The 26854-nt window shown below is 38.1% G+C and overlaps 1 protein-coding gene across 1 annotated transcript; it reads right to left on the reverse strand.

The window, feature by feature from the left end:
• Positions 1-98: 98 nt before the first annotated feature.
• Positions 99-26806, reverse strand: LOC144084266 (stromal membrane-associated protein 1-like). Its single transcript, XM_077612501.1, has 10 exons — positions 26481-26806; positions 21422-21555; positions 20822-20907; positions 18791-18866; positions 16068-16127; positions 11139-11199; positions 10091-10200; positions 4069-4258; positions 2968-3155; positions 99-1837 (listed from the first exon to the last, which is right to left on the reverse strand). Exons 1-10 carry the CDS (start codon positions 26596-26598, stop codon positions 1712-1714), a joined length of 1149 nt encoding a protein of 382 aa, XP_077468627.1. The 5' UTR covers positions 26599-26806; the 3' UTR covers positions 99-1711.
• Positions 26807-26854: the final 48 nt, after the last annotated feature.

The following is a 26854-nucleotide window of genomic DNA, read 5'->3' on the forward strand; positions in this document are numbered from 1 at the left end:
TGGGAGAAATTGAGTAAACAGTAGACATACTGTATGTGACATTGGGTACTAAATAAATCACTATAGGATATACAACATAGTTTAAAGAAAAAAACATCTAGGATTGAACATCATTTATTCCAAATGATTCATCCGGTAAACTCTGGGGATCATTACAATTAAAATGGAACTCCCAAAAACAAAAAACAGTAGATACTTACACAGTGGAATTTTAGTGGTACTCCATGGACAATGATGGATGGATATATTTACAGTATTAATGCACAGAGATCTGTTTTGTATTAGGCACCAGAACATGTAAACACAAATGTAAATAATGCTGGAGAACAGTTCAGGTGTTGATATGTCATTTACGCTAACCAAAGCTTAACAGTGAATATTTATTGCGCGGCAGAGAGACCCTGTAACAGGTGAAAGTGATTCTCTGCATCAATATGACAGTGAATTTGACCATATAGCTTTTTGGGGTGTGCATTTTTAATATTGTTCCTTTTAGCCCCATCATTTTCAATCAATTGTCCATTACCTGAATGGTAAATCAGGTTAATTTGCTTTCCACTAATTGTGCTTTTCTTTCACGGCACGCAACACTACACACAATAAAAATGGGATAGGAGAACACGGTTAAGTATGTATGTGAGGAGGAAAAAAATGGTAAAAGCCGGTCAATTGAGAAATAGACGCACTTCATTCGTCTGTTCCCAACAATACACTCGGGGACAAAACCAAAAAACACCAAGATACAGGATTTGCGTTGAAATACGTAAAGTGCACTACAGGAATGGAAGAGAGGTCTACGAACAAAATAAACTCCTAGGAATCTTTAAGACAGCACAATGGTGTGACATTTTACACTTTAAGGGTTTGATTTACCAGGATGCCAAATAGTAGATGACAGTTTGCATGTGCAGATTTTGCACCTAATTTATCTAAGATCACGGTTAGACTACATGATGGTATGTCATGTTGGCCAAATTACGTGATTGTGTTTTTGTTGCTGACTAATGATGGCAATAAGGCTATTGAACGACCATCTCAAGAATAGGGGGTCTGCGTCTAGTCATGGTGATGCATATTTTCATAAGGTACACATGGCACAGCTGGCTTTGAAGATTCACGGTTTCAGGACTCATCAATCACTGTAAAACTGCTCATTTTCAGTTTTTCTATTTACCGGTTTTGTTTCGAAAGCAAATGTCGGCGAGATGAATGACTGACCTGACCACTGGCTATGGCTCTAGGGGTAACACTTTATTTTTACATAACTACAGTACTGGTCAGACTATTACCTGCCCACCGGCCTCTGCTGGTGGTATTGAGAAGGTGAAGGCAGGTTTGGTAGGAGTATAACACACACAGCGAAGACCACGCAACACATGGGCACCATATCTACTGTACGTACTCTATGACTAAGCGCTATCTACACATTTTAATATTTACTATATTTCCGAAGTATAACATTACTACAGCGGATACTCCGTCCAGCAATGTTATCCCTTGTTTGTTGTGCTGTAACGGCACCTGCTCTTTACACAACACCAACAGGAAATCAGAACAAGACCCAATTAAGACAAAACATAACGCCTGCCCGTGTTCCTCCACACTCACTGTAACATCTTGAGTTTTGAAAAGAACCTAGGAATGCTGTGGAGGAGGTTTGTTAAGAAGGTTCCACGGGCTTCACTACTAATTTTCTGAACTTGCCTACTCATCACTTCCACAGTTGAGTGCTGAGGGTCTGTCCAGAAGCGGTTGAAGCTGCGGACCAACTAGCTGCGGGGGCGCCTGATGCTGGTGCACCTCCGTTGGTGGCCATGCCAGTCATCTGCTGGGACAACTGAAAGAGGAAAGGTGGGATTTTAAAAATTCACTCGTCTAAACTAAAAGCATCCATCTGTAGCCCAGAAATAGTCAAGAAAACATAGTGAACCCACTTTTCTCAAAGAGAATTTCTCTCAAAGTATTTTTATGACTCCTTTGGTCACCTTCTGACATTTCCCCCTACTCAGCAGCTCATCTGCTCCCCTCTGCTTGCCCTCAGTCTTCCATTTTGTCTTATCTATTATGAATGTGCCTTGGTGCTGCACCACTCTTGTATCTGGTCATCAGAGAGCTTTGTGCAGGTATGCGAGGATGCACGTGCGCACACAAAGAGCCGACGTGATCTTGAATGTCACTATAACCCGGCTCGTACTCTATCACACTCACTGACAATAAGATTGACACACACAGATTTACATTCCAATGCTAGAGTTGAGGGCCTTCTTCGGGCAAGGGGAATCAGACAATGTCGACAACGTACTCGATGTAATCATTTCCCATCACTTTTTCAAAGCTATTTGGCAGCGTCTTGCATTCTGTTATGTTTTCATGTCAGTGATGGTATCTAACATCATTGGATCCTGAACATTAACGACTAATTAAAGAGGAGTCTACCAGAGAAGAAGACCAGCTACTAAAGAGTAAACTTTGGGGGGGTTGTTGCATTCCAATTAGTGTTGGCACAAATGTGAAAACCTGCATTTTGAAGCTAAGAGAAGATAGAAAAAGAAGAAAGGAACCACTGCCTAAAAAATGCTGAATGCGTAGAATGAGAAAACATTGCTTGGCTTCTTCTGGTTTGAGGTTTAATAATCTTAAATTGATGATAATGGCATGATATTAGCAGAAAATTCCAATCCACAGAAACAATTTCTTTCAAGTTAAGGAAAGCACACACCCAAAACGCAGTTAATTTTCAGACCAAAATGCAGATAAAACAGAAAAAAATGATTTTACTGTCCTAAGAGCAGAATGAATTTAATGTAAAGTAAATGGAAGTTTACATTTTAAATAGCTGTGGTGAAAGTCAAAGGAACTGCCACAAAAGGACAATGCTGTTTGGTAATGATTGCAATTTTTGGTGGGTGCGGTTTATAGTTAAGTGCATCTTATTTTCTGAAATTTACAGTAATTTTCCTCAATTACCTGGCCAACACTCCACTGTCCTTGCTGAACACCGTGCATGCTCTCTCCTTGCTTGGCTGACATCACATTCTGCTGCATGTCAACAAAGCTGCCATTTGGTAGAGTCATGCCTGACATCATGGCTGCTCCTCCCATCATGGTGCTGTTGAAACCTTGCTGTGTTATTTGAGGCTGCCCAACATGCATCCCTATGACACAGACACACAATAGTCAAAGTGATTGAAAGTGAGTCCCATTTGACTTAGCCACATCATCCTCTTTTTCATTTCTGATCATTGAGATAAATCAGTGTAATGATACAGCAATATAATCCATATGCACAGGTTCTGTAAATAGTGCATAAATCTCCTGCCTGTTCCTTTCAATAAACAAATGTCACAGCTTACTTGGACATGCACAAATTCACACAAACACAACATTTTTTTATGCATAATAAAAAGGAGGAGAGGAGAAGTAGAGGAGAGTCTGCATTCACTCTGTTCAAGTCGGATAGCAGAAAATGGCTTTTCATCACACTGACCTTTCATCTTCCTTCCCTCAGATCTGTTATTATGATTGTGTGTGCGCGCGTGTACGCGGATTGGGCTAACATAGCATATATGCTTCTTGGTTATAAATGACATCCTCTACCATTTGTGTACACCCTACTTGCATTATTTATAATACTGAAATAGTACTGGCATTACTATTATTACTGCTATACATACTAAAAGCATTCATTTACTGCATACAGTGCCTTTTGAGGGACCCCTGGTTACTTAAGATAAACTCGATTGAAGTATGTAATTAAAATGTTGAGTAGTATAATACTTGCACTGTCAATTCACAGCAGGAGGAAAAAAGCCACGTGATTGGATGTCTGTCGTCTTCATCTGTATTGACATATAACACAGTTAACTTCTCTATTTTATCGATAGCTCACCCCAGATTACTATCGGATGTGCTGAAGGTAAACAGTGGATTATCTGGTAATGGTTGGCTGCTCAAAGTCAGGACCAGACCAAATTGATTATTTTCTGCCTTAAGCATGAAACTGTAAAGGTAATGTTTGGATCCGGATGGTGTGTGTGTGTGTGTGTTTGCATATGTTTAGCATTTTACCTTGCCCAGTAGCAGGCTGTTGCTGGCTGTGTGGCTGACTGCCCACTGAGCTATTGGCGTAGAGCGATAGGATGGAGTCTTTTGATAAAAGCTTTTTATCCTCTACCCTTGCAGTGGTACAGGTGGAGGTAGAGGAGGGAGATGAAGAGGTGGGGGGATCTGATGACTGAAGTGCTGTCCTGGAAGCAGGCTGTTGGAATGGAGAGAATCAAACTAAGTTTTTACATTTAAAAAATGCCTGTGGCTTGCACATTTTCATCTCCTTTCAACGACAAATAGACTGTGCATTTGTAGCCGTGCCTGTACTGAGGGGAATTTTTGTAATGTGTAATCAAAAAAAGAGGCATATTTTTCCATAATTAGTCTATTGAATTTCATAGTTCAAATGTTTATTTATTGAAATATTTTCACTCAAACAATATCTGAATTTATCTGCTTCCAAAAATTAAAATGTCAGAGTGCAGCTGCATGTGCGTGTATGCATCCATGAGTGAAGAGTGAAGTAAAAGGGGAAGCAGAGGCGACATCTTGAATTCGATAAGAGGAGACGGTGTGAGAAATAGTGGGCACCGGGAAACACACACGCACACACGCACACATGCACATGGACAAACACACTAACACAGCCACACTACTTTGAAAGTATGTTGTGCTCAACTACTTAGCAGGCAGTACTGCACTCCTCCGCCTCACTCAGCTGACTCTTTGTGACTAGAAAAGTGGAAGGCAGAGGCAAACTAAGAGCTATAGGCAGTAGTAAAAAAAGAAATACGGACAAAGCGAGTGTGGGAAGATTGACAAAACTTGTGAGGACGTGATGGAAAAAAACATTGAAGAATAAGAGAAGCTCGGATAGAGACGGGAAAATAAGCAGAGGTAAGAAGTAGGATGATGAGGAGAGGGTATGATAACGGTGAGACTATCATGAAAGGGAGAAAAGGAAAACAAGAAGAAAAGGTTGGCAAGGGAAGAGAAAAACACAATTTAAAGAAAAAACAAGGACAAGTTGGATTTGTGTTAAAATAGACCATTGAAAATGATGAGCTTTGTCTGTAGCTAGAAAGACGCACAGTCCTTTGCAGTGATTCCAGTAATTGTACTTTGGGTAGACACCAAAGCAGGATGCTATTAATAGCTGCAACACATACGCACCATGCTCGCTCCAAAATTAAGGAGGTAAATTACCCTGAACTGATCAACAAGATCTCAACCTAGAGATAATGACTCATATATAGCGCAAAGCCTATTTGTTCTAAAGATCATTCACACATTGGAAACATGCCTTTAGCAGGTTTGGAATCACGAGCTGTATTCTTTCATGGAAAGAATACAGCGATTTGCAAATCCGACGGCTTTGAAATTCTCTGATGAAACCATTTTTGGAGCTAAAGTCTGATGCTTGACGGACACATTGAGCAATAAAAACCGCTTAGAAGAATTACCAGTTAATTAAGTTTGCATTAAGATATGGCAACCAAATATTTGGCAGGCATAGCTTTGATAAGAAGGGTTAATTAGAACTCTGGTGAAGAAACTTTGTGATATTCTTCAGACTGAAAAAATAACTGCTCGTACAGATATCGCAATTCCACGACCCTTCTATTTCAAAAGGTTTTTTTAGGTCCCCAAAGCATGTTAAAGCAGTTACAAAAATAAATTCTTATAAAAGAAATGCAATCGCAGTTAATTACTGCCCTTCACAAAACAATTTTACTCATATTCTATATGTGCCAGTTTCATTTGTGTGCATCATAGGAAATTTTTAGTTTTGGGAAAGAACATTGTCCCCTCTCTAGAGATTTGGGACCAATAAAAAGAGGTCAGCTGAGATTTCTAAATCCTCTGGGATTTCATTAAAACAGTCAGATATTCTTCCCTTTTACCGTGGTCTTACAGAACCCCACAGGTACACAAGTACAGACAGCCTACGTATAAACCTCCCATTAGCTACAAAATTAAACTTCCATGCTGTTACGTTTTACCTAAGCATAAACCAAAAATATCTTAAGGGGCTTTTCTGAGGTGAGGAACATTTAAAAAAAAAAAAAAAAGCAGCCACAAATTCAAACAACTAAAAAACAGAAAATGGCAGATAACAAAGAGGAGAGAAACAAAAGGTCAACATTTTTTTAAACAGAGACCGCTGGTGATGTGAATCTTTGTACTTAGACAACCGTAGAAAACTCACAGGTCAGAGAATATCTGACAACGTGAACAATTTAACAACACAAAATCTCAAAACACAGACTCCAAGAGACAGAGACAATGGTGTGGAACACTACAATTCCAAGAAGCATCTGCGAACTGAGTAAGCGTCGCTTATAAACAAACCGATCTTTATATAAAAGCCAGCCCAGCAATCAGCAGCAGCTCCACAGGTATAACCTGTTGGGTGCTAACAAGCTAAAGATTCTACTGAAGGAAATGTTCAATAAATATATTTTTTAAATAAAATGTTAGCATTTGCAAAGGCGGTATAAAAATATCAAATTGTCTTTATTTGCGATCTAGTATATAGATGTACTGTATATGTGCCTATCAGACATCTTGCAGTGACAAAAGGAGAAATTCGCATAGTCTTAACATTCTTCAACACGAACACGCACACCCACATAGTGTGCGATATGTTGGGGAGCTCCTAGCAGCACATTGTGAGATTGAAAGGATCTACAACAAGGCTCTGTTCTTTTCAACCCGTGCTGTGTTGTATGGTGAATTACCATCTCTTACTGCATTGTCCTCACTGTCACTACTCACACGCACTTGCAGATGCACAGATGAATAGGAATATATCTACATACTTAAATATACATATATACAAATATATGCTTATATGTATGTATATATGTATATGTATATATACACACATGTATACACATGTATATGTATTTATATATGTGTATATATACACACACATAAACATATATACACATAAAACTCAAACAAAAAAACACCAACCTTTTTCAGGTTTGGTTTTCCATCACTGCTTCAGACACCCATTTACTCCCCTCTGTTACACCATCTGTGTCTATAAAGCCTAAGCAAGATTGCCTGTGTGTGTGCATGTCTAAAAACTAAAGAAACCTGAACAAAGTAAAGCATACACCAGAAAAGAGGAAGAAAATCAATCACTAGTCACCAGATCATTACATCACTTGTCTATGGCTACCCCATTCTATTTCTTCACTCAACACTATCTTTGGTAATTAAGTGGATGCACTGAAATTGAGCACTTGAATAGGTCAAATAAAGCAATATATAGTTTACTTTCTTCGAAAAGCACCAAAAAGTGTTGTCTGTACAGTATCTTTACTTGCATGCTCTAAGGCGGCAAAATCAGTTTTGTTAGTATTCAGTTTATGCCATTTATCTGCAAGAGGAAACAATGACACTTCTAAAAGAAATGTGCCGCTTACGATTTATTACAGCTACAGCGTGGCTGTTACGGTTTCTCGGTTTTAATTGCTGTAGCTTTGCCAAGGACATTTCTAACAGCGGTAGAAATGTAATATTAATGGCTGAATCCGTTGTATATTGCCTTGTTTTGGGGGCAATTGTTTGACATTTAGCTGATTTAACGGTCTGCTGTTTTCAAGATTCATTTCTGTAAATAATTAAATTTCAATCTACAACTTAGTGTGAAATGAAAACAAAATGAAACTGTCAGAAGGAGGCAGAAAATACTTGATATAGTGATTCCTTGTTAAAAAAATGTGGCACAATTTCTGTGAAAAGGAGTTTACATCTGTGGGAGTTAATATAATGCGAAAAATAAACCTTTTCAGTACCCTTGACGATACTAGACGTCCAATTATGTATGAATTTTAACTTAGTTTGTCAATATTAAATACCCCAAAATTTTGAACAGAGGGGACTGGTATTTACAAAGAATAATCTCCTACATTAATAGTTTGAAACACTAAATACTGTATAATTAAACTATGGTTCCAAAATAATTTCACCCAAGATTATTTTGAATGCATTTTAGGTAAGTAAGTTTTAGGTAAATTACAAAGAACAATTGCCTGAAAATATCCTTTTTTTCCAAGACCTTCATGGTTTGTTGTCTTAAGCTTTTTTAATAGCCGCTCTTTGGAGCAAAAACATACATACATGGCCAAAAAAATGGCAGGACTAGAAAATAAAATACAAGAGTTGAAATGAGTAAGCGAGCAGTGATATTCAATAAAGATGTTATGACTTGAATTAAACTCCTTTTTGAGTGAAGAGAGGAGAAAAAGTGAGGGTTTTTGTAAGTAATTGTGGGTCTGTTGGATGGAGCACCACTTGCTCAGATTTAACGGCGCGTGACTGAATAGCAAGTCCAGGAACTGGTGCGAATCAAAGACCCGACTGGAGACTTGCCTTGAACACAACATTTAGCTCAAGACAAATTTGAAGATAGGAGTTTTCCAATGCAGATGTTACGAGTTAAAAAGTATGTTGCAAAAGAGAAAGTGTCTGTGTTTCAGACGATGTGGTGATGTTGGAGTAATGTAGTTATGTAAAAATGCCTGACTCCATTGACAATGGTTAATTAATGAATTAATCGTCAGAGTATAAGCATCCTTGTATGTTTGTGCATGAATTTGCTAAATACTGTGTCTTATTTTAATCACAATTTAAAAACATAGGCACGTTAGGTTAATTGAAAACCTTCACTCAGTCAAAGGAAAATGTGAGTGGGAATGGATGTTTGTCTACCTAGAGTACACATACCCTGTAATAGGTGTACACAACCTCCTACCCAAACCCACCCGAGGTAGGCTCCAGTCCACTAGGGTTACTGAATAAACTAAATAGTAAAAAAAAATGATGAACGAATGAACAAACCTATTTAAGATGAAGATGGGGCTTAAATACACAAAAGATATGCTGGAAATGTGTTTGCAAAGGAGAGAGAGAGGTAACAAAAATCCCACCTTACCACAAGGCTGTAATTACAATTTAGTAATTGACTTTCAGAGATGGGCAAGATCTCCTTAATGCCAGTTAATAGCTTCAAGAACCAAAAAGCTACGCTTTTTGTGACGCACCTGACTAATAACAGCAATATGAATCAAAATCCACCTGCCAAACCCAAAGCAACGCTGGTATGTGTTTATTTTGTACGTAAAGGGGTCTATTACATGACAGTCAATGATGTTTTCAAAGCAGTAGTTCCATAATAGTCTGTTTTCGAGCATCTTTCAGAACCCTCAGATTTTTGTGTTAGTGTAAACACTGAAACTACCAAAAGAAAGAGTTGACTGACTGTTAACCCCCCAAAAAATCAATTTTTGAGTAGTCAGTAGTTAAAGCATTTTGGGCTCTTTAAAAACACCCGTTGGTGACTCACAAGCGGAGAAAATGGTCTTTCCGGAAAAGAAAATTTCTAAGAAAACAGTGACTTTGACGCTCATATATTTTGCTTTACCGACACCTCAAAATAATAATTTCAAGATATACAACTATAAAACGGGCTAGGAGCAACGTTGACTCACAGCATGACCCGAGTTTAATGTCAATGCCTTTTTTAATGTGTCACTCAACAGTCACTCCATGAACTGCATCTGTTTTCTCACCATTATGACACATACTTTCTGCCTACTACTCATCTTATGTTACACAATATATACTGTAAACATTGACCTCTCCAGCTTATACAGTATAATAAATGCAAAAATAAATAAAATACAAATTCAGCTGGCAGATTTCTAAATATTATTTGCTGTCAGTGTAATGTTTGATTTCTTCATTTCCCTATTTCATTGCCCAGTTTGACTTTGTGAGATAGGTCCACATTGTTTTCAAGGACATAGTTGAATTGGTTTTATAAAATAAAAAGTATGACAGTTAGTTTTGATATAATCGTCTGTTGCATGTTCAGACGACATACATTATTGAAGAGTTGCTCCGGTTTTAGACCATTTCAGCGTGTGCTTGAGTGCCAATGCTTTATCAGCCTCAGTAGGTTCTCACTAAAGCAGCCAGGATACACTGATAAGCAGATGATGAAAGACTGTGTCTCTGTGTATATTACCTTGGCTTGTTGCGCGGTATTGGAGGAAGGAAGAGGGTTGGAGACCATTGGTCCAAATATGTCTAATTCATCACTCTTTTTAGAACCTTTTCCATGATTATCTGGACCATCTGATGGAGAGAGGAGATTATTCTTATTATCGATAAATACTCAGGGGTCATTTCCATTGAACAGAAAAGAAAAAGTTTCTGAGATTCAGGCAATTAATGGTTTAATCTTCACAGAAGATAACTAACAAATCAATAATGAGTTTGGTAATAACAATATCGACATGTCCGTAGTGTTCAGTGCTGGACAGTACATAATTGTACTATTTGACACAAAGTGACAGTATATAAACCAAAGTGTTTACACTGCAGCTTCCTTTCTTTCAGCCACAATTGTAAGCAGCCTTATTTCATTATGGAGGTGAGCTACAAGGGGAAAACTGGATGGTGTGGATGCTCATTTTCTCTGCCATATTTGCAATGAAATTGGGTTGTTTCTATAGAGCACTCTAAATTTTTCCATGGAAACAGACGAAGTGCAAAATGTGTTGTTGTTTTTTGTAATCATCCAATATTTCTTTACTCCACACAAAAGTCAATGTGAACGCGTTCACCCGATTTTACCGTTAGATGGAATGCTCAAATGTGCTATATTTTATTTATTTGGGGGGATAATGCTTGCGTTGGGATAGGCTCCAGCACACACTGTGACCGTGTGAGGATAAGTGATATGGAAGATGAATTAATGCTTCATGGGAGTGATGGGTCCAATAAGAGTCCATTATTAAGAAGGATTGTGCCAGAACCTGTTTATTCAATCAGGGAATAATAAAATGATTTAGCCAGAAAGAGAGGAAAAAAACAAAGACGTGTGATACTGCTGTCAACATTAATCAACTACAAATGACAGTGATAATAATACAAAAGTGTAGTTTTTGACATACCAGGTTTCATTTGCGTATTTGAAACATTAGTTAGGAACTCAAATCACTTTGTCACATTATTGTATCAGTGGAATGTTGTATGCATTCCCATGAGAGAATTGATTTCTCAAGTCTTACCCAGGCTCAAAAGGTCCACAGCAGTGTCTTGACTTTTCTTGGGACTGGCTCTCGACTCACACTGTAATAGATAAAAACGACAACGATAAATAGACAATTAAAGCACGTGTATAGGTGTGAATTGCACCTTGACAATGTTGTTTGATAGATCTGGAAAATAATTTTAAATATGTTCTACGGATAAACACAAAGTGTCACCGCCTGCAAAAAAACGTGGACAAATCAGAAATTGGAATCTAACATTTTTTAAATGCATGATTAAATTACAGGGTAAGAAGAATACATTGATGGAGATATCACAGAAAAAAATTGATGTAGCAGAGCACAACAGGGGGGAATGAGTGGGATTTAAAAGATTTACAATGCTGCTAACATACCCAATTTCCCCCCAAACAAAAGATCGATGGTTCACATTGCATTCAATACCTATCCAATCCCAGGCAATGAAACCAATTACAGTTTCTATTCCCAATCACTAATGCAAGGGCTGTGTGTGTGCAGGGACTGCAGAAACACAGCAGGTATCCACCAGATAATGGTAGTATTGTAGGCTTGAATTAGTCGTTCATTTCCCTCCAGGGGTGGCGCCATTAATTCATTCACTGTTATTGACGGTGATAGACGATAAATTAATTTGAACTCAATGTGTCAGTGCCGCCGACATGCGTCTGTAGTCACTGAAACAATAAAAATATTTGTGTATATATATATTTAAAGTAGGGATGACCCCTATCTGATTAGAAATCTAGCCCAAGCGTCATTTTCAGACGTTTGGAATCAGGTGAAAAAGATTGCATTTTGAAAATGTATTTTATAATTTAACTTTAGCTGTCGTGAGGCCAAAACAAGACAAAAACGAGACAATCCTTCAAAGAAAATTTGCATACTTTAGATCGGGCTACAAATCTGGCTATATTTTACAAGAGCAGACTGTCTCGTTAGTAAGACGTGTTGAGATTTCCTGCCCTAGAAAGCGATATTGAAGAACAGACCGCTTGTAATTAGTTATCTGGGCTGACACTGAGTGATGTTACCGATAGCAAGTCAGTAAAGGACTGTGAGGGGCTGTCAGGATCATTTCTCTTCCAAGTGGTAAAAGAGGAATTGGACGGAAGACGAGAAATCGATAGCGCTTCACCTGAACATGTGAAGAGTCCCACTTGATGGTGAGACTCTGCAAGGGAAAAGCTATCCCTGAAATACCTTCTGTCACACCTGATTGTTGTGACAACCACACCAGACAAACACTTCAGACATCTGTAAAACTTAACAGGAAATTGTGTTTTTATTCCTTATGTCCACGACAGAAGCTTCAGATCCTCTCTCAACTTCATCTATTGTTTAGTTTCATCAACAGCTAACACAGGAATAGCGAGAGGTAGTCTTGAATAATTAGGCCCTGGCATAACCTTCCAATGATAATTGGGTTTATGAATATTCATTAAGCTAAGCACATGGAACTGGACCTAAGATTCACAACGTTTTCTTTGGCATTCAAATTCCTGCAGAGTATGAGATGTTATTTTTACTGCATTTAACAAGAGCTGTCAGAAAGCAGAAATGGCAAAACACTTTTTCCCCCAAATAACCTACCCAAAATTATCTTCAGCTTCCACCGTTGCCTTATAAGCCTTTTCTTGTTTGACTATATACACATGTCAGTGGACAGGATCTCAATAGAACTTATGATTCATATATTGGCATATCTTTAGAACATTTTATTGCAGGGAGAATAGCCCTTTTTATGACCAGGACACAATACATGGGCATTATGCATTATGAGTCATAGCTTCAGTAAGTAAAACTCTTTCATGCGTACAGTACGAGGGGATGAAACAAAGGTCTGATTGTCAAAAGAAAAACAATGACTGAGGAAAGAGCAATGGGGGGGTGAGGGGGACCAAAGGAGTGAGAGCTGAGGGCTGCCAATTGGCTATAGCAGGGAGTGCAAGTGGCCAAGAAGGGATGGAAACAAAAGGAACAGGAAATAGAGGACAAATAAGCATATAAGAGACTGAGGGAGAAGAAAAAATAAGGGCATCTGAGGGATGTAAAACAGAGAGTGCATTAAATGAGTAAATGGGTACTGACCACTTTACATACTCAATGAAAATGCATAAAATAGCAGCACTCTTATACTACAGTCATACAATGCAACCTGATTTAAAGTAAAAACACCTCTGTAAATCGGAGTATTTTGGGGGGGAAAAGCCTGTTGGGGAAAATGCTATATTCTCATGCTCTCATGAATTCCACTGCCTTTTACAAATGCTTTATAATCCATTAAGAGGGAATGCTGCTACACTTCACTAACAGCAATATGGTGCAATCGTAATCTGCGTGAAATGAGGCTTAGGACATTAAATGTCTTTTCATGGACAGTTTAGTAAGATACTGTTGTTGGGTCTTTCAGTATTGTTTGGTTGATTGATAACTCTAAAGTTTAGAATCCAAACCATGATGTAGTAAGCTTGGATTGAAATGAATTGGACATCTATAACCATTAATGGCAGCGAATGAGTTACATAAATTAACATAATCAACACACTGAGCTGGCTCCTCATTCATTTTGCAGTCGCCCTTTGTTTCCTGGCAGCTGCCATACTAAAAGGATGAAAGAGAATAAAACTGTCGCTGGCTCGGCGAGTCAATATTACAGAAGAAAAACAGGTACGGTCATGTTTGAAATGAATTGAAAGGAAAGGCAAAAGTGGTCATTTTAAATCAAAAGAAAAAAATAGGGTAGAGGAAAGACAATGGTGATGCAAGGATCTTGGCGAAGGTAATCGGACACTTGGAGGGAGTGAGAAATTGAAATTGAGCAGGGAAATGGGGGTTATAAACAATGCGGATGAAGTGCAAGAAAAAAATGAAATAAGATCGATACCAGGTGGCGATGATGACATAGGGGAGAGTGGAGTGGAAGTAAATAATGTCAAAAGCAATTCTGACGAAATGAAGTCAGGGGAAAATGCATACTGAATTGCTGTAGTTTGGCAACACTCACTATGGCTTTTTGCTTAGCCGGAAAACCCCCCACACACATACACATACCCTTACAATTCAGTAGATTGCAAACACACTCTGGAATGCCATTGGCAAAATGTTATTTGATAATGAACAGTCCTTACAAGGCTATGAAAGGCACACAGACGATTCACAATATCTTAGGTGCCACATTCTTTCGTTCAATACTGTCTCACATCCCTTTATTTGTCCTACCCATCTCCCCTATTATCTTCATTTCTTGCTCTCCTCCTATCTGTAGCTCCCATTACAGACACTAAATCACTGTCATCCTATTAGACTGCTAGCGTATGTTGTCTCTTTCTTTGAGTTCATGAATAAATTATCAAAGAGAACAAGATGGTGTGCCTGCTCATCATGGAAGGCTCTTGGTTTTGTTAGATATACAAATGAGACTGATTGTGAATGGGTTTGTCGGTATTGCATGCTCATTAAGTACACAAGGGTTTTATCAGTGGTTAAGGCAGGACTTGACTGGATTAGACGGAAAAGGTCTCGATAACGGTAGCAAAGTTCAACAGACAAACAAATGCATCTGTGACCGGTCAATGTTAAAGTGATGGGGCAGGGGGCATGCGGACAATTTGTGACTCGTAATGTCGCTGCATCCCCTACAGCAGTGTTCTTTGAGGCCTAGCAGTCAGTGCGATCGATAACTTAAGCACAATGAGGTAAATCAATAAAATGGATTCGTACTGCTGAAGGAGAGCCATTCTCGCCTCCAAGAAAAGACACACATGCACAACAGAAATGATCATATTAAACACACGTATGCACCCTCCCCCAACATGCGCAATCTCCTGCTATTATTTAGCACAGCAAGCAAGCAATTAAATTGGTTAGATCTAATTTTCTTCAAAAAAAGATCCACTGAGGTGGTTGGGAGGTATAGTGATTGTTTTGTAAAGATCTTGTTTTTGACTGTCAGTCAGTCGGAAGAATTTTATTTGAAAAAGATGCAACCATGTTGGGATTTGTAGTGTGACAACATAACATTGGCAAGACTAAGAAATGAATGCTACATAACACTGTTTTTGGTACATTGTCGGGATGTCATGGTTTACATTTCTGTTCTCTGTATCATCTGATATATGCAACACTACGCATAAAGATCATCTAATAGTCACAGAGAATGCATCAGCACCCATACAACTGAGGACTGCATAAATCCCTTGTGCTTTCCCGACCGACCACAAGAATTCGCCATGACCTAGAAACAGGAATTTACTTATATGCTTACTTGTGGGGGAAAAAAAGTTGCTATAGATGCTATAGATTTCAGTTCTTCTTGTTATTTTTTTTAAACTAGGAGATCAACGTCCTTCAATTTTTGGCATGCAAGAACAAGAGCTTGTTTATGTGAGACTGTTTTGCAATATGTAAACGCTTAACTCATTGGCTGCCATTGATAGTGCTAGAAATCCAATTCATTTTGACTGGATTGGACGTTTTGCTCCGTCAATGGCACTGAAAGTGCATTCACAACCAGTCCTCCTAGTTTAAATGAATTAAATATCTATCACTCTCAATGGTAGATAATGGATTTGGACTTGTACATTTTAATTATATTTATATATTCATACATGTATATATATATATATATATATATATATATATATACACACACACATATACACACATATATATACATATACATATACATATACATATATATATATATATATATATATATATATATATATATATATATATATATATATATATATATATATATATATATATATATTAAATTTTAACAGAAAATATTTGAAAAACAAAATGTTAAGTGAGGGTAACATTAAAGTTTGAAATACTTTTTAATTCTGAAAGAGGTAGAAATCCAAACTCTCTGCACAATTACTTCCAAACTGAACTATTAAATCTATCACTATCAAATTGTACCTCCATGTTGTGTTGCTCCGATTTTTCAAAATCCTTCTCTTTCTTCTTTTCACGTTCCTTCTGTAGAGCAAGCAGAGTTTCCTATTAATACACATTTCGGGACATCACCTTCATATTTAAATTGAAATACTCATATAACGCTGTGATCAATAACTCGACCGTTATTAAGACCAACGATACCCGACTTAAAACGAAGAACCATTGTACCCCTTGCTTGCTCGTCAGCCTGGGAGAATGGCGAGTCGGCGTGAGGAGCACCTGCTGTCTTTTGCAAGCCAAATTCATAAAGAGCTCCAGATTAAGCATGAAAGTGGGTGGTGTGGGGGGCAATCAACAGCTTTCAGGGGGCGAAAAGTCAATACGAGCAAATAAGGTTTTTAACTGCTATTGTAAAGGGCTGTTCTTCATTTTGTTGAAAGCCAAGTTGGTAATCAAGGGTCTAAGGTGCAGAAAAGAAATTGTGTTGAAAGAATCTCACGTATACACAAATACGGACTGTACAGCTGACCGCTATTAACCTGCCATTGACCCATGTGATGGACAGAGGGCAAGACTTGAATTACAATAAGTACTGTGTCAGTTTGACACAGCGATGGGATGGAAGGAGTTTGTCTCTAAAGATTTCAATGAGAAAGTAATGCATTTATTTTGTTATTTATCTATTTGACATTTATTTTGTACAGCACTTTACTATAGCTGTAGTCCCTTGTGTTTGAGTGCCCCTATAAAATGAGTTCAGTCTACTGACAAAAAGCATTACTATTTCAAGTATTTAAATAAACATGATATATGCGAATGTACCAATGGATATAAATAGAATACAGACTTGGTATTACGTATAAATAAGACAAATAAATGTTAAAGTGAAGGGTTTTGGCTAAAATGCGGTTCCACTAGAGCAAGGGTGTCAGACTCAGGTTGGTTCGCGGGCCGCTTTAACGTCAACTTGATTTCACGTGGGCCGGACCATTTTAGATATAATATTTAGATTTTTTTTAATAAATGGATTAAAAGAACTGGATCAAAAACTCTGAATATTCCGTTTTTATAGATCTAAAACAATGTTTATTTTAGCTTTTTTTATATATATTTAGATTTTACAAAATTATTTTTGAACTAAAAACACAGAAAAAAATGATTAAAAAATTACAATTATTGATTTAAAAGGGGGCAAATCAGGAATTTTAATATACATCTATAATCTTCATTTTAATTTGATTCTAAAACAGAAAGTCGGCCCTCATGATTTACTTTCCCGGGCCACACAAAAATGATGCAGCGGGCCAGATTTGGCCCCCGGGCCGCCACTTTGACACAGGCACTAGAGTGTGACAAAAACATCCCCATCTATTTCCAACGGCCCCGTTCATTTACAATGGGAGAAAATTGATCCCATATCAATATGAAGTGACACAACAAAGTTCTATAATCTATGGGAAATATCCAATGAATAGTAAGTGGCCCAGGCATCCCCTAAAATCAAAAGGCTTTATCCAATATGTCCAGGAACTGACCCTGGAAAACCCAAAAATACACAGCAGGTGGCCTGCAAGTACCCTAAAAGGAACAAGGAAGTGACCCAAAATTAACTCATGCCATTGACAACGGCAGTTGCCATTTCACCAGGAAGGACTGGCATTTAACGTTTATCTTTCAATGTCATTTGTTCATTCGTCCCTCCCAGTCAAAATGGATTGCATGGCTGGGGGTTAGTCCAGCCGGCCTCTCCTCTGTTTTTCTCCATCTACACACAATTACTGAAAGTGATAACGACTTGTTTTTAATAATTAATTTGCATATAAAAGCCAGCCACATAAGTAGGAGGCAGAAACAGATCCGAGATCATAGTCTGGCTGCTGGCAGCGCTTAAGAGAAAGCCAAAGAGAAAAGAGAGGGAGGCAAAACATGAGAAATCAAAGAAGTGAGGAGGGGAAAAAACAGACACAAAGAAAATAATATGCCAAGAGAGCGCAAATAAAGATACAAGAAAGAAGCCATCCACAGTATATTTGGAAATTTGTATAAATACCATATACCTACATATGTACATGTTTGGTGTTTTTGGCAGGACTCCGAAAGTGGAGTGTTTAATGTGTTTATTAGTGTGCAGCTTCCTTGTAGTGTGCACCAACTGACTAAATGCTCCACTGGATGTGCTCGACACTAACTCTGTTTTGGATCTTCACTATTATCTGAAGTCATATTTAGTTAAATTTGGTCATTTCAAAACAAAGGTGCTTCCCAAATCATACACTGATTATAATGCTTTAAGATAATAATAGATGCAGGCTCAATGAGTCAATCAAACAATCAGCAGCAAACCTCAAGTGCACAAATTATTTAGGAACACAAAGTTATGAGCTTTCCAATCATTGTTAATGTTTCTATCACCATCTCTGGCACTGAAACATGATGTTTCACTGCTAGCTGTTGTGGCATATGAGCTCAGAAAGCCGTTCTTGCTGGGAAACCCTCCAGTGTTGCTAAATTGAAACGATTCTGAGAGGAAGAGAGGGCAAAATATGTCTACAAAGATGTGTAAAGAAAGTCCTTCATTTCAGTTGTTGCTGCTGTTGATGAATATTCACAAGGCCAGATATGTAAAAAGTGAATACTCATTTTTGGGTGCCATTTGTTCATCTGTTGTCAATGGTAGCCAATGTGTTAAATGCATTCGCTATAAAAGAGTTAAAGTTACCGTTAACCAAAAAAATGATACTCACCAGAATTGTATCCAGGGCCTCCTTGTCATGGTATTTTTTCCTCTCATATTTATCACGAATGAATACTTCCACAGCCCTGACATCTCAGTTCAGGAATAAAAATTCTCACTCACTTTTATACAATCAATAATGTGATAATGAAATTCAATTTTTAACCAATTCAACTTGGCTACTAGCAATTATATCCAGGATATAGTCCAATAATGTATTTTTTCCCTCTCATATTTATCACGAATAAATACTTCCACAGCCCTGACATCTCAATTCAGGAATAAAAATTCTCACTCACTTTTATACAATCAATAATGTGATAATGAAATTCAATTTTTAACCAATTCAACTTGGCTACTAGCAATTATATCCAGGATATAGTCCAATAATTGTAGAAAATTGATCTGCCCTCCCAACAACATGAATCTGCCTAGTTCTGATCCTCTCCAGTGATCTCATGACATTGAAAATTAAAGCCACTGACGTGCAGTTATTGTTTTCCGAGGAAAAGGGGACTGGATTTAACATGGATTTCTTTTCTAGAGCCTCTGGCACTATGTCTATCCACTTAAAGCTTCAAGAGTCAATGCCAAGCTGAAGTGCTCCTCAGCAAATTCCATGCCAGGAGGGCTCTTAGCTTCACTGGCATACATAATGCTGGGATAAAAAAACTAAAAAGGTGGGGGTTGGGTTAGCAAAAAAACTGACACAAATAATTATTGAAGCATTTATTTGAAAAATGCACCGATTGGGGAAAACTCTCCTTGTAAATGATAACTGTTATAAAAGATTTTTTATAATTCTAGGATAGACTCCCAGTTTTTTTATTATTACTGGTCTATCGTTCATGATGTGTCCGTTGTTTTCATTGTGCCAACGTCATTACAAATAGGATGCTACACAATAATTGCTTAAACATATTGTGACTGGCCCGAGGGCACCTCTTAGGTGGGATGTGACCAGAATTTCTTGCCAGGTAAGCATCTATGGTGCATCCCTAACATATGCTTAAGTCACTTTAACTGGCTCGTATAATAGTATCCCTTAGACCACTTGCAAAAACTGGTGCAGTTCTGCAGAAATATAAATGCTGCACAGATGCTACAGCAGTGAATAAGGGTGTTAGAAGTGTCAAGTGCTTGACAGTATTTTTGCATCTATGTACAAAGAGAGAATGGCTGATAGGAGCTTTAAAAAAAAATAAAGAAATGAAAATATTCATAATCTTCTTAATTTGAATTTGCATTGAATTTTTTTTCCAACTAATAAAAACATTGCGATTGTCCATATTGAACTAAATGTATGACTTTCTATATTGCTGAAGACCAACGGAAAAAAGGGAGCACACTCACATTCCATCCTGGATGTCCAAGTTCCTCACTTTATCTTTAAGGGTCAGCTCAGACACCCTGCAAAGCAAACCAATTTCCACTGCTTGTTTCCATGACCTTGTCCTTTCGGTCAGTGGCCCAGAGTTTGGCCATTAAATTGTGAGCTTCGCCTTGAAGCTAAACCGCCAATCTCACAATTCAACTTTCTACCCCTCCTGAACGTGACTCGCTCACGGTTTAATCCTAAACCGGAAGGCTCAAGCTAGTGTAAGGATTCTACCCCCCTTCAGGTAAAACGCAATTTGGTGGCACGAGTACAAACATTGTAGAACACTCTCAGTGAACTGAATACTAGCAATGAAGTATCTACTTTGACAAAAGTTGTCCACACGCACTCACCTATCAGTTATGTAAATAGTGTCATTTCCAACTGTATGATTATCAAAATAATTTCTCAGTCTCCAGAAGAAATACAAAGATTTGCTGCCGTGTTAACCCCACAAATCTCTCATCATTTTCTAAAGCAGAAAAGGGCAAACTTGTTATATACAGTCTGAGCTAGCAGTGCATTAGAGCCTGCACTGTAATGACTTTTTAGACTAAGATCTGAAGACATTGCTAAAAGGACGGCACCTGAACACAGTGTAATGGATTTCAAATGTCTGAAGGTGTAAAGGCCAAGTGCACGCTATTTGCTTTAAGAGGATATTGGTCAGTCTGTGGACGACTGAAGTTCTCTGGAAGGTGGGCTTCGTAGACCTGCTTGGCCCGACCGTTACCCATGTCCATCATACTCTGAGAAAAGAAAACAATAAAGGAATATTACTTGGTAGATATAATACAAAAACATAACAACATTAAATACAGATCGAACCCATAAAAAAGGCTGATACAAGACAAAGATAAATGTGGTAATAATAGCTGAAGTCAAGACTACGTCAGAATAAGCAATCATCCATAATTAACTTGTTACTGAGAGTTGCAATTAACATTCAGAGAGTGAGGTGCTCTTCTGACCTAGCAGATAGTTGGGGACTGTGCCAACACTTACAAAGATGCACACACACACTCACAATAATTAAATGAAGTAAACTTCAAATACTGTTTATGCACACCTCTTGCCTGGCGTGGGGGTAAATCAACGTAACATATTGGTCAAATACGCACAAGCTCCTTTTATTTTAACGTCAATGATACTCTGTGTGAGATTAAAATGTATAAAAAATTACATTCGCTCAATAATTCCCATTATCTTGTGAGTCAGCTCCCGAGAGATAAATGAATGTCGACTTGGGTCTTTGGTGTGTACCTGCATCTGCTCTTGTGTCCACTGGTCAAGATTGACAGATTTGACTCTGGAGATGTGGACGCCCAAGTTGCGGTGGATTCCAGCACAGCGGATGCACATGAACACCCCAAGGTTCCATGACGCCCACCGAGGACCTGTAAAAGAAAGAGAGTGACTTGGAAGCAAAGCTCTTGAACTGATCCCATACCGAGCTAAAAATCCAATCTGGTAGCAGGAACCTCCATCGGCCACGTCGACTGACGTCGAAGACCCCAGCCCGGTGCCCATTTTCTTGTGCAATGGCCACCCTTTCTATTTATGTTCAAGTGAGTACTTTGAGAGTGACTTCTTTTTTTATAATACTTTTCCATTGTTGCTGCCTTTTGCGCAAAAGGATGCGCTTTTTTTCGGAGCATAACTGAGTGAATGGCCACCAGGGTTAAGGATTGAAGGCGGTTTTCTGTGAGTGCTAAACAACCAAGAAGACGTTACATAACACTGAAAGAGGAGAACAAGAAACAATGCTATAAGCAGGCTGCACATCGCAAGAAAATCTCGGACCGCGAGGCAGATGCAGGCTGGATTTTATTGTTGTTGACACACATTTGGCTTCAGAAGAAGATGGGTGGTAATTTTAAATGATACCACGAGATGCTGCAACATGAGCCTGAGGGCTTAAATATCTCAAATCATGTGTCAAAGTTTCTCTTGAAAGTAAATATAAAGATCAAAATAAGATATCTAATTGATTAAATACTTAGTTTAGGGTGTTAAAAACAGTTCAGGATGTTTTTTTTCTAAGTGATGAGCAAAGAAATTTTATTTCGCTGTCATGTTATTTGATGTGCTGCAATCCTGCTACACATCTGCTTGGAAACAGAAGCCAAGTCAGGTTTTATTAAAGCCTTTCTGCCTAATTTGAGGATGCCTCCAGTTTTACAAACTCTCATCGCAAAAAAATGTTCATTTTTGAACGGGTATGCTGCTGGGCCAGTATCAAAAGCTGTTGGGAATTGCTCCTAATACTATGGCTTAAGCAAAAAGGAACTGAGCGAATCAAAGAAAACCAGTGGGTGAATTAGGCAGCCCTTTTGCACCAAATGTGTTTAATGATTTCCATAATTTTCAAACAGGGAATTTGGGTCAATAATTTATTTTTTGTTGTATATGGGCCTGTCAGTGCAGGAAATGTGTTGAATTATTTGAATGGCTTGACAAATTTCAGTGATTTTTATAGATCCACTTTACCAAATACTGTTGCTGCAAAGTCTGCTGCAAGAGAAAAGAAAAATGCTCAGAGCAAAACGACTGCCGGTCTCGGGTAAGAGCATCAGTGTGCTAATTCGGTGGCACTAATACGCTTGACGGCCTAAAGGGGCATTAAAGTAGGGATGACTGAGTGTTAAGCCTAAATCAACAAGCTGAGCCCCCATAAGCAGAACTCTATCTGTTGGATATCTGGCTTCTCTTTGGTTTTTGCTCTCAAAAAAGAAGTCACATGCATGAAATTGTCTCTGCAGGCCACTCAGACAGGGCTCTTAAAAACCATTGCTGAAGTGTGCGACCATCTAATCAAAACACATCAAAATAAAAAGGCAAAAGATGAAGAACACGTTTTATTTCCTACTGCATATTTATGGACCGTTTTGTGAGTATCAAACAGTTAAAATTATTTCTTAATAATAAAGATTGTTTCTTCTTCCATATTTCAAACGGTAATGTGATTCATGGAATGTAAGCATGCATAGGGTTGAAAGAGCCACATGCAGCTCACAAGCCACAGATTGCCAACCCTGGTCTATGCAATGTTGCCTCTATTTATTAGGAACTGACTATTATTTGGGTTACTTTCAGAATGTAATTCATGCGAACATTTTTATCAAGACCCCAATAGACAGGAGAAAACACTGATGAGAACACATTTTCTACAAATCTAACTGTTGATGACTAATGACTGCAAAACAAGATGAAACTCCCTGCTAATCAGCATTAATGGAAACAGAACAGGAATGAGTTTATTACAACAACAGCTCTGGTGTAGTGGTACCTCGTGATTCAACATGCTCGTCATACAACATGCTCGTGTTACGACGAAAATTTTGATCGAATAATTCACTCGCGATACAATTAAAATTTCGAGATGCGACTAATAATAATAATCGGACATAGGCCCCTGTTGTCGTTATCACAACACAAAAAGCCTACTTGTCATCACACGCAGAAACTGCGTAATTTTACATCTATTAAACATATTTTATTACTATTAAACCACTCATTTATTACTTTGTCAATATATGGCGAATTAGAAGAAATACAACATTTTTTTCCAATCCAATATCCTGTTTTTGGTGTTTTTTCAGAGGGTTGGAACGAATTAATTTGTTTTCAATTCGTTTCAATGGGAAACGTTCGCTCGAGTCACGAAAAGCTCGACATACGATCTCAGTCTCGGAACGGCTTACGATCGTACGTCGAGGTACCATTGTAGTCTTTATTCCGAACATCATCAGGCAAAGATTTAAAACAAGCAAGCCCTGAACAATGCTGTGTCATTCCAGTATACTCCAAACTCACATAAAGCGGTCAGCTGCTGACCTGTTTCAACACAATGTGTTCATGCTCTCACACTTTCATGCAGGTAAATTTGCTCAAATCACGAAGAGTGACAAAATGAGGGCATCCAGCCTTGCTGACGGTAAAACCGTCAACTGAAGTGGACCAAGTCATACTTGAGTATAAACGAACATAAGAGACATGCGCAAGACAGTGACACAAACAGACGTGCTGGGTTTCACACAAACACAGAGTAATTGCACACACACAATCATAAACAAAGTCATCAGAGCTGAGAGGAGCACAAACAAAGATATACCCTGCAGCCTAGAAGAGGGACAGTGGAACTCTACTACAACATGGAGGGTTGCAGCCAGCAGAGCATGAAATTAAAGCCCCGACACCCTGTAAGAGTGTGTGTGCGCATGTTTTTAATGTGCTGTGACACTGTTCTGAAGCATCAATCAGAAATTAGAAGTAAATAAACGGACGATGAAGATGTTTAAATACCTCGGGTGGGGGTTAGGGGGTTTCAAAGTTGTATTCTTCACTTAATATCTCTACTTTAAGATGTTTATTTTCTGCAAAGAAAAATCATTTCACTTCCAGTAATGCTGTTCCATTTTTTAAAATTATTTTTAATGCTACACTGTAGTCATTTGGGCACTTGTCTTAATCAGGAAATTCAACTAGGATTGTATCAACACATTTTTTGCCACTTTGCTGAAACCAATTACTACCAGTGGCTTGTGTCTGGTTTTACCCTGAAAGAGTGGTTCCCACATCACACAACACAAAGTTAATGATTACCATAGTGATCACATATATTTAGTCTACAAGTAATAAAGCATGCATGTCAAAAACTGAGATAACATGTGAACGCTATGCTCATACAGTTTTCACTCATGCAGAACGACCAAGTTTGATAAAATTGGAAATCCATTTAGACTACTCAAATAAATAACTTATAAGAAAAACAGGGTTGGAGGTTGAGCACATTCCATTTTCTCGCCCAGAAAGATGAGTCATCCTTGTAAGAACAGGGATGTTTTTTAATGCTTAAAGTCAAGCTTCAAATATTTGTAGACCTCCTGTTAACTCATCTGCATTAAGAATTATTGCATTTTACATTAATCAACGATTAATGCTTATGTGCTAAAGTAGAGATGAAGGGTTAACATTTGTTTCAGAAATTAAACAAAATAAACTTGATAATTTTGTATATAATTTGGGGGGTATCTGTATTATGAAAACAACTGAGAAAATCCATACTGTGAAACCCAATTGTATTTCATTTAAAAAAATACCTATAATTTTGAGTAAATATCCCAATAATGTATTTAGTTCTCTACTGTAGTATACTACAAAATATCAATTTGAAGAACGCAAATTGCATTGTTGGTGGTTGCTTGATGCTATACTACCATCTACTGGTCATGGGGTGTGTTGCAGGAAAACATTTTAGTCACGATGCCTGCCACTTTTAAAAACCGAAATGGTGTTTGTTTACATATTTTATTAGTCATTGAGAATTCAAATTCACAACGAAGGGCAATTCACTGCGAGCTCAAGAAGTGTTTTATGGTTGATCGACGCTTAAATCGCCATTAGTTTTCAACTCCTTCACTGCCATTGACATCAAATCCATTTGATGTGGGTTGGCTAACATCGGGTGATCTTATTTTAATGACAATGACGGGGCCAGACGTCCAATTCAATTTAACTACGCTTCTAGTCAAACTGGATTGGACGTCTAACGCCGTCAACGGCAACCAATGAGTTAAATCGATGACCCGTGCACACATACACCGACACATTGCACCGTACATGAATCCTAAAACGTTATCATCCGATTCGTGATCATATCAAAAACAAAGGTTTGTAGAACTGAATCATTGTAGTGTTATATTCGAACACCTAATTTCGTTCGGATTATGTAAAATTAGATGCTTTCCAATCATAAATAAAGCAGCCAAGGACGTGATATCTATACATCACCCTACGTCACTATCAAGTTCATGGCAGTTTTACATAACAGAAGTGGAAGCCACCACTATTGCATTTCAAACTAAAAAGAATCCCCCAAAAATATACTAGTACCGTAACATTTGGATTAATATACAAAGAAGCAGCGATAAATTAAGTCTAAAGTTATCTAAAAGTTACTCTTTTGGACTATTATTTTTCTTGATTCTAAAAAACAGGGGCTCTACCGCTCTTACTTTTTAAATACTTGGCGGAAAATGTGTATTAAATGAGTCTAATTTATACAACTTCGTAATGTACCTTTTGAAATTAATCTAATGTGCTAAGCGTGACATGACACAACATAAAGCATTGATGTTGGAAATATTCGATCTATGATATTTTTAGCGTTTTGATGCTGAGAACAGGGACAGTTTTAGCATAAGTAACGGCATCAGGTTGCTAGCTTTGTAAAATGCAACCAGTACCAAAGCACACACATCATTTTAACATTTCGCACAGAAATTTGGATTATTTTAACGATCGCACATGCAAACTTTACCTTTTGCATCACAGTCAGCACAGTGTTTGTTTTCGTCCTCTCTCAGCAGTTTCGATAGAATGGCCTGATGCTGCTCATTCAGTTTCTGGGCTTTCTCTCTTTCAGATCGCGTCGTCATGTCTGCTGAAGTCTGGATGTTAGTCCTTTAGCTTTGACAACCTAGAAATATGGCAAAAGATAGCAAATTGTTGTTAAAGGGATTGTGTCATCCCAGTCAAGATAATCCTGACTGTGAGTGCACTGCTAGCATCCAACCTGCTAACAAGGTAACATGGAGCGGCAGCATCCCTGCTGCGTTCAGGAACATCGGTTATTTTATTGATACAGGTGGACCGAGTCGTTCGGTTCACATTTTAACCCTTTCATGGACAGTG

The sequence above is a fragment of the Stigmatopora argus genome, chromosome 11 (genome assembly GCF_051989625.1).
Source record: "Stigmatopora argus isolate UIUO_Sarg chromosome 11, RoL_Sarg_1.0, whole genome shotgun sequence".
Taxonomy (NCBI): domain Eukaryota; kingdom Metazoa; phylum Chordata; class Actinopteri; order Syngnathiformes; family Syngnathidae; genus Stigmatopora; species Stigmatopora argus.